Source organism: Lolium rigidum, chromosome 5 (assembly GCF_022539505.1).
Source record: "Lolium rigidum isolate FL_2022 chromosome 5, APGP_CSIRO_Lrig_0.1, whole genome shotgun sequence".
Lineage (NCBI taxonomy): Eukaryota > Viridiplantae > Streptophyta > Magnoliopsida > Poales > Poaceae > Lolium > Lolium rigidum.
The window spans coordinates 236,130,077-236,139,559 of record NC_061512.1 but is presented as its reverse complement, the minus strand read 5'-3'; the positions used below and the strand labels follow the sequence as shown (position 1 = coordinate 236,139,559).

Here is a 9,483-nt window from a genome sequence, read left to right as displayed (position 1 = left end):
CAGCCGCGGTGATGAGATTGCCGCTCCAAGTTGGGAGCTTCCCGGCACACTTGTCCTCAAGTTGTTGCAAATCTGCCCTTCTCAAACATGTCACCGTAAGAGGTAGACCAAGGTACCGCACCGGGAAAGGAGAGAGGGAAGCCGGCATTCCCTCAAGGATGGTCTCAAGGTCAATCCCCCCGCAGCGGATAGGCGTGACGGAGCTCTTTTGGAAGTTGGTGCAAAGCCCGGTAACCTCCCCGAAATCAAGGAGGATGGAGGCAAGGTTTTGAATGTCTTCCTTGATGGGCGCCAAGAAGACCGCCGCGTCATCCGTATAGAGCGAGGTTCTAATCTTAGCATGACGCCCGCGGATTTTATGTAGGAGCCCGAGGCTAGTGGCCTTCTCCAAAATCTGGGCAAGGGGGTCAATGGCGATGACGAACAAGAGAGGCGAAAGGGGGTCCCCTTGGCGCAACCCCCGCCCATGTCGAATAGGTCGGCCGGCCACCCCATTTAGTAGGATCCGCGATGAAGATGTGGTGAGATTCTCTAACAAGTACTCTAACAAGAGACGTAATGCTTCAGAAATACAAAAAATGGGTACGATTCTCTGCTGCCTACTGGAATAATACCCCGTGATGGATGGACATAATCTTGTCTAGCTCTTAACTGTTGATGCATTCGAACAACTGTGACTATATTACAGGAAGCTCAACGGTTCACTGCTTTTGGTGTCGGAAGCTGCATCCGTTTCTCAGCAGGCACCCTGCGAGTGGCGGACATGATAGGAGGATCGGGCATATTCTAGATTCTCAGTTGACGCTCCTAATACGAGTACGGTGACGACTTAGTAAGCACATATGCTTTCATCTCAACAAAAGCACATATGCTTTGTGTTTCTTACTTTCTGTAGAGTTTTTTAAGTTGAGTGTACTACGATTAAAGCCGTGACACTATTTTGTAATTCAGTGCATGCGGAGAAAGTTGATGGCACACCTGCAACGGTTGAGAGTGTCTGTGGAGTGCGGCCGCCGCCCGTCGTGCAGATTGCTTTTGCACCGTGTTATATATACTACCTCCGTCATAAAATATTAGACGTTTTTGATAGATTTTTTAAGACGTTTAGATAGGCCATTTTAGTATATCAAAACCCATCAGAATATCTTATGTATTTAAGCCTATCAAAAAATCTTTAAAAACCTATCAAAACATCTTACATTTTGGAATAAAGAAAGTATATAGCTAGCTAAGTCTGTTTTGCTAACAAAAAGTTCTTCTATTTAGGTCAATACACCTCTTTTGATTTGTTTTGAGCAGCTTGAAGATATAACTATGTTTTATTACTGATGAAACTAGCCATGTTTGTTGTATTGCACAGACGCAAGATGGCTGCAACTGTATCCATGTCATAGGGGTGCCAGCCATAGGTAGGCGCAAAAGAGAACATACATAATGATTCGTGCGCACGCTACGGCACTAGGGCTATCCCTAGTGAAGTGATACTTATGCTGAAAGTGAATGATTTTGTTGCTACTACTCACTTTATTTTGGATGCCAAATTTCGCAAGCCACAGTTTTATAGTGCGTGCTCAGCGATACATGCAAGGATCGAGCCACCCTCCATATAAGACGTACACTTGCCACACGAAGAGAGTGTGTAGCACGCACGGTACGTTACGTAGCAGAGGAGATGATAGGATGGGGCGACGTGTACAAGGTGGTGGCCGCCATGGCGCCGCTCTACTTCGCCCTGGGCCTCGGCTACGGCTCCGTGCGATGGTGGAAGCTCTTCACGCCGGACCAGTGCGACGCCGTGAACCGCCTGGTGGCCTACTTCGCCGTCCCCTTCTTCGCCTTCGACTTCGCGGCGCGCATGGATCCCTACGCGCTGAACTACCGCGTCCTGGCCGCCGACGCCCTGTCCAAGCTCGCCGTGGTGCTGGCTCTCGCCGCCTGGGCCGCCGTGTCCACGCGCTGCTGCACCCGCCGCGGCGACGGCGGCAAGGGCGGCGGTGATCTGGCCTCCTCGTGGTGCATCACCGGGTTCTCGCTGGCGACGCTGAACAACACGCTGGTTGTGGGCGTACCGCTGCTGGACGCCATGTACGGCGGGTGGGCGCGCGACCTCGTCGTGCAGATATCGGTGGTGCAGATCATCGTCTACTTCCCGTTGCTGCTATTGGCGTTCGAGGTGAGGCGGGCCTGCGGTGGTGGTGTCGCGACGAAGCCAGACACGGCTGCGCCGCCGGTGAGCGACGACGATGTGGAGGGCGGCGACGTCCAGCGTGCGAGGCAACGCGAGCCGGTGTGGCCGTTGGTGAGAGCGGTCTGGCTCAAGGTGGCGCGGAATCCCAACGTCTACGCGGGCGTCCTAGGGGTGACGTGGTCTTGCGTCACAAACAGGTACTACTATAGCTCAATCTTCTTCTGCTAAACTACTAAACTGTAAACATGCATCCTGGCAGCATAGTCAAAACTTGAGATGGCCATGATGGAAAAAATGCAATTAGGATGGCAATGTATCTTTTGTTCCAAATTTACAATGTACTTTCGGGATAATCAATTCGGCTCCCGGATGCATAGGCTCCCTATACTTTCTCTGTTTCAAGATATAATCCCTCCTTTATAAATTTGACTGAACATTTTGGGAAAAATATCAAACTCTACAATGTAAAATCGTCATAAACGATATTTTCATATTATAAGTCTTGGGTATTATTGTTGTTGATATTTTTTTGTAACATTCTTGGTCAAACTTCACAAAGTTTAACTTTCACTAAACCAGAACGTGAAATAAATAAAAACCGAGGGAGGGAGTAAGCCGTATATTTTCCTTTTTTGTGTTTGATGAAACATAGAGAGGCAAACTTTAGCATCGGTGCAAAGATTGCCCCATCACTACGGCCGCGTCGAAAATTTTAGCATCGGTGCAAAATTTTTGTTACAAATTTATAGTGCACTTTTTCTTGTTAGTTTCATTTCCTGTAATTTCCTCTCTTTTCTGCTGATAAGGCTGTCAGATTTTCTAGAGGCCAAACACATTCCGACAATGGAGGGAAAATATTTTCTGTTAAGAAGTGAACCTAGGTCACTTGGTTAGGAAGTGGATGTACAACCCAGCCATCCAGGTTCAAGTCCTCAGGGACGCGAATTTGGGTTCTTATTATTTAAAAACAAATCACTGTAGGGGCTTTCCCTATCGTATTCCTTTCAAAAAAAAATCTGTTGTTATTGGAGTTTTGGGTGCCAAAATCAAATCAATAAAGAGCGGAGGTCCAAATTTTCATTTATTCCTTTGAAAATATCATTTTCTTTTTGAATTTTTGGTGTGTTCATTGGTTGAGCCATTCGACATCATTCTTTGGAACTATGGGGAATTCATAGCATGTGATATTCCGTTTTTAATACATTGTCTAATTTGTCGGAAGACACAGCTTAAATGTCGTAGCAAGAGCAAGTGTGCCATTTTGGAGGGCGAGCTACATGTTGATCTTTATTTTCAAATACTTAAAATTCATATTTCAAAGTTTTAAAAATATCCAAAAATATCTAGTGGTTGGCAATGATGTATGCTACAATGGTGCAAAATGTCAATGCAAACAAATTTGTATTCTAAGCTACACGAAATTGACAAAATCTTACAAATTCTATGATCTTCAAATGTGTACTATTCACTATAAAATTCGTTAGAATTTGTTATTTTTGTGTAGCCTAGAGTATGAAGTAGTTTGTATTGAAAATTTACACCATTGTAGCATACACTATTGGCTATCTCTGGAATTTTATGTCGAATTTTTTGAATCTTTAAAATGCAAATTTTGAGTGTTTTCAAATAAAAGGCTACGTAGCCTGGTCTCCATTTTAAGTTTTCCTAGCAAGAGCTGCATATATCTAAAAAAGTTCTAGACCTACCATTTGACCCTGAAGATTTATTCAGCCGTGAAGATATGTATTCAGAACAGAAATTTAATAACTACCATTAATAATCTATTGAAGCTCTTAAGCTATTCCAAGCAAGCATCGATTCAGGGAATATGTTCACTCTATAAGTGTTATTAAGCAGAACGATGGGAACTGAAGATAATTGAAGTAGAACAGATCCTTGATGTTAGTGGAACATCCGAACAAATAATTTAATCAACTTTGAGGCAAAGTAGTCCAGTTGGGAATAAATACAGAGCAACTTTGGCAGATCGGCATAGATTCAATTTGGGAGAATATATATGTATATGGGTGCGGTTTGTTACTGGTTTACTGCTCACGCTATCACTTCAGGTTCTTCTGAATTTCTGAATAGCTGTTCCTGAATTCCATGCATATTATAGGTGGCACATCCAGACGCCAAGCATCATCCAGGGCTCCGTGCTGATCATGTCTCGGACTGGAGTTGGACTCGCCATGTTCAGCATGGGTACAGGCTTAGATTTATACAGAAAAATCTCAAGAAATTGACGAGAGGCATGTATCTATTTATAAATAAATTGGTTGGTTGGTCCCATGTGCAGGACTGTTCATGGCGCTACAGGAGAAGATCATCGTCTGCGGGGCCGGCCTGACCGCGCTGGGCATGGCACTACGGTTCGTTGCCGGCCCGGCGGCTACCGCGGCTGGAGCCGTCGCCCTGGGGCTCCGCGGAGACGTCCTGCGTCTTGCCATCATACAGGTCACGATCAGCAGGTGTCATTTTCTGAATGTCAGGCTGTTTACTGTGTTCTTGCTTCACCCGGTGATCAATGTATCGTCCGCAGGCCGCGCTTCCTCAATCCATCACCACGTTCGTGTTCGCCAAGGAGTATGGCCTGCACGCTGATGTGCTCAGCACCGCGTAAGTGGCTTAACTAGTTGCGTCTCCTTGGGTACGTTCGGTTGCTGAATTTGTTTTGCTTCACTGACTGAGACTGTATGTTTTGCTGAATCTTGCAGGGTTATATTCGGGACATTGGCGTCGTTGCCCGTGCTGATAGTGTATTACATTGTCCTAGGCTTCGTTGGATAAATCAAGTATCAAGTCCCATCTTCCTGGGGACTAACTAAGTAATGTAGGCTGCAACTGTAACTTGCTCTTCAGCAAATAATGATCGATGCAGAGCACGGCCAACATCGCAAAAAGTTCCATCAATTGTGGATTTACAATATCGTACCATCGGATTCAGAGCAAATGGTCGAAACTACGGATCGATCAGCACTGCAAAATGTTCATCACTCCAGTGACGAAGTGACGATCGGTGGATGCCATCTGACTCAACACACGTCATGGATCACATGTTCAGTCCAGGTGCGTCCAAACACGATGAGTCGATGACGTGTGTAACGCCTGTGTGTGCCTAGGCTAGCTAAGAGCATCTCCAGCCGCGTCCCCCAAACCGCGCCGGATTGAGCGTTTGAGGGACGTGTTTTGTTCGTGCCGTCTTTGGAGGACGTCGCTTCCAAGCCGCGTCCCCCAAAGGCCTTCCCCAAACATTTAATATACTTTTTTTGGTATTTTTATTTCAATTTCCACAAACTAATACATAATTGGGAACGTGGTTTCCACAAACTAATACATAGTTGGAAGCATGGTGGACACAAATATAAAATATTGCAAATAAACTAAACCTAACTAGGCCGTGCATCGGAGGTTTCCTGTGTTCGCTGCTAAGAAAGAACACTCGAGGGCACACCTGATCACCTAAGCCGGAAAATCCAGCGGGAGGATGGTGCCTTTGTTGGTTCTACCGATGAGGCGAACAGGCAGAAACCTCCGTGCACGTATTCGCTGCGAAGAAACAACACTCAGTCGTCCTCCTCGTCGGTGTTGTCGCCGTGGGAGTCCCTGTCGCCGTGGTAGTTCCGGCGGTAGCGCCTCTCGTCGAAGACCTTGACGCTCATGTCCATGTTGCCGAAGTAGGAAAACAGGAGGATGAAGCCGGCTTCGAGGCTGTGGTGGCGCGCGAACTTCTCCCAGCCGATGTTGAGGTACATCTTGCCGCGCGCGTCGTAGATCGTGTCGACGATCCACCGGTAGTAGCCGCATGAAGCCTCCCGCAGATGCATCTTGCGCTGGTGTACGCCGCCGACGTACTCGGCGAAGGAGTCCGGCAGCCTTCGGATGCCGCGCGGGTCGCCCTTGAGGACGAGGACGAACTCGAACATCACGTCCGGCTCCACGTCCATCTCCGACGATGAAGACAACGGCGTGGGAGGCGACGGCGAGCGTTCAGCTATGTCGCGGCCACGACCACGACCACGACCACGGCCGCGGCCGCGAGGTCGGCCTCCGCCTCTACCAGACATAGCGTCGAGTCTTGTTGAGAGATGGTGGCGGCTAGGGTTTGGGAGAGAGGCGCTAGGGTTTGTGTGTGAGAGGGACGATGAGAGGCGCCCCTTTTTATAGGCCGGAGGGAGGCGGATGAGCGGTGGCGCTCATTAACGCCGGCACGCAGAGCTAGGCGCGACGGGACGCGCCGCTGCGCCCTCTCGCGGGAACTGCACCGTCGCTGCGCGCCAATAACTTCCGTCGCGAGGTAGGCGACGGTTAGGTTAAAATTAATTGTGCCGCCGACGGGTCGGCCCCGCCACTCCCCGCCTCGCTTTCGGTGTGTCCGGCGTCCCCGGTGCGTCCCCTGTGGGACGGGGACGGGCTCGGGGCGCCGGACACCGTACCGGGGCGCGCCAGACAAAAATGGACTTTGGGGGACGCGGCTGGAACGCATTTTTTGTCCGACGCGCCCCAAATCCCTTTGGGGAACGCTTTGGGGAACGCGGTAGTTTTCGTCTCTACCACACCGAGTCGATCGATCGTGTTGACGCCATGCCGTGCTCGCACCCGCACCGCACCAATTAATCCAATGAAGTCTGCACTCAAATGATCAGCAGTACAGTTTTGATGAAGTGCCACACGAAATTTGGTAGTAGTTGCAGCTGTACCTATCGTGACTGAACTAAATGCAGCTGTTCCATGCGATGCGAGCAATGGGGTTTACGACATGGGGGGGCTGGCCATCATCATTTTTTGTAGAAACACGTCTCGCTCAAGGAGGACAGGTGGATGGGCGGCACCGTCCGTCCGTAGTACGGTGAATCATATGCTTATTATTCTTTTCCCGATATTGAGCATATGCTTATATCATCCAGGACTGCATCGGTCTAGCCCACTGAAGAATTTGTCTGAAAAGAACTCCCAGAAGTCTGGGAACAGCTAATCAACTTGAGTACTATCGATCTCATCTAAAAGAATTACTCCTATCGATCTACAAGTTCATAGGACGGGAGGTGTCATCCACACTCCAAATTGCAGCTCGCAAACTTTGAGCCCCGTCTAAATTCAGAGAAATTTTAAATGATTAAATTTCCACAGGGGAATAACCGTTGAAAATAGAAATGCCGGTTTTGTTAATGTAGATTCTTAATCCACTGAGACTTAAAAATATTTCAGTTCACTGAGACATACCATGGAATATATGGTGCTCCTTCTTTTTTGAATATACTTGTCACGAGTCAAACTTTTATGAGTTAAGTCTGACTTGCTTAATTTGAGAAATATTAACATACCAGTTGGTGCGATGAACAAATAATGTGACAATTCTTTGTAGTGTAAAGGGAAGATATGTGCTGTTTTTGTGCAACATAGTTCCCCTGTGTTTTTTTGCGGGTGAGTTCCATGTGTTTGTCCGTGAACGGTTGTTCTTTTCTGGATCAAATGCACGAACAAATATGTTAAGTTTGTGGGGTTGCTAATACTCCAAAATCATCTCCTTGTTCAACGGTGACGTTGTCAGGATTTGTAGTTTGAGTCGTGGTCTGGCTTCTATTGAATTGTATACGTGTATAGTTTTTCTTTCACCAAGCAGATTAGATTTTTCTGTTCTCATGACTTGTAACAGTTCTCGGTGTTCACAGCAACGGAAGTGTCATTTATTGTATAGTGTTTCCATAGAAGATAGGTATAGTGTAAAGGAAGATATATTACGCGGAGTACTGATGAAATACAAGATGGTCGTCCAACAGAAAACTCAACTAACAAAATATGCTAGTAATAATAAAATATACCAAAGAGAAAATAAAACCATAACTTAACACTAGGAAAGATTAAATCCTACAAAATATCTTGTACTAGACATCCCTAATCTATCTCTATTTGCGTTGATTTACGTGTGACAACGGATACGTAAGGGAGCTCGACGGATCCCATGAATAGTCTTCCACCTTTCCTCTCCATTATCTCGGTCGGCCTTACGCTCTTGGGTCCTCGCATCTCCTCAATAATTTTTCCGTCACCACTTATCCTCAAAGCTAGCAGGTGGCTATTAACCCCAAAGGGAAGTTCGTTCTTCTCACGGTGTAGTGCCACCCAGTATCCTCCTCTCTTGTCGGATCTCACGTTGTCGGGATAGCCCGGAAGATTGGCAAATACCTCCATTGTGCCCGTCTTGTGCCCCTTGATCCAGTACCTTAGTAGCTTGCATGGTCCAGTCGATGAGATGATGAGATGTGTCCTATCGGTGCTTATGGCAAGGCCATTGGGGTAAGTGATGTCGGACTGGAGCACGACAACCTTACCTGTCCGCGGGTCATACCTCAATAGCCGTCCAGTCGAGTCACCGGTTCGCGTGACCATCTCATGTTGAGACCTTTGGTAGGTCATAGAGCTGTCCGTGAAATAAACCTCACCGGTCACTTGGTCGATGTCCACCCCGTTGGTGAATCGGAGAGGTGCGCCATCAACCTCGGTAACCAACACCGTCGCCTCGCCACCACCCGGCGCGACCCGCATGAGACCCTTATAGGCGTCGGCCACATACAGGTACCCGGACTTGAGGTGGAAGCGCAGACCGAGCGGGCGGCCGCACTGGCTCTCGGTGGCAGTCTCTGGGCGAAGGACGGACGCCGTGCACGCTTGGCTGCTGTAGCCGGGGCCATAGGAGTAGGTCGTCCATCCGACCGCGTCCCCGTTCCACTTGAGTATGCGGCCGTCGGAGACGCCGCTGTATGGGCCTTGGCCTTTGGCGTCGAAGGCAACGCTCTCCGGGCCACGCAGGAGTCCTCGTGGCAGCGGCAGGCGGCGCGTCCTCGTGGCGTCGATGCTTGGAACGGCGGTCGCCGCGGCGGTGATAGGCAAGATGAGCAGGAGCAGCAGGGCGACCGAGAGCCTCGCGGCGGCGGCGAGACGCCTCGTGCGGATCACCATGTTGACTCCCGTCGGTAGCTACTGCTCGACGTTTCGTGTTTCGCTTGCTGGAGAACTGGTTTTCGATGATCGTACGTGCTTTGTGGTGCTGGCTTGATCGATTTGCTTGGTTCGTTTGGTGGAGAGTAGAGGGCGGGTGCCTCTGCTTATGTAGCACCGGAGGTTCCCGATTTCTGGCATGACTCGGCCGTCCTCTTCGAGTCGGTGTAGAAAACTGATGAGAGTTTGGGTCCGTACTCCTGTCTATGAATAATTCCGACTCTTTCTAGTCATAGTAGTATGTCTCTTTGTGCTGGACGGAGAAGTTGTTTCTTAATTTCCAGTTCATCCATTGG

At 48.5% G+C, this 9,483-nt stretch overlaps 2 protein-coding genes across 2 annotated transcripts; one reads left to right on the top strand and one right to left on the bottom strand.

Annotated features, from left to right (window-relative positions):
- Positions 1–1,672: 1,672 nt before the first annotated feature.
- LOC124653195 (probable auxin efflux carrier component 5b) lies at positions 1,673–4,811 on the top strand. Its single transcript, XM_047192264.1, has 4 exons — positions 1,673–2,385; positions 4,308–4,393; positions 4,488–4,645; positions 4,731–4,811. The coding sequence occupies exons 1-4, from the start codon at positions 1,673–1,675 to the stop codon at positions 4,809–4,811; spliced, it is 1,038 nt and encodes a 345-aa protein (XP_047048220.1).
- Positions 4,812–8,083: 3,272 nt separating this feature from the next.
- On the bottom strand, positions 8,084–9,148 carry LOC124657273 (protein STRICTOSIDINE SYNTHASE-LIKE 10-like). The gene has a single exon (XM_047195850.1). It carries the CDS (start codon positions 9,146–9,148, stop codon positions 8,084–8,086), a length of 1,065 nt encoding a protein of 354 aa, XP_047051806.1.
- Between the last annotated feature and the right edge of the window lie 335 nt (positions 9,149–9,483).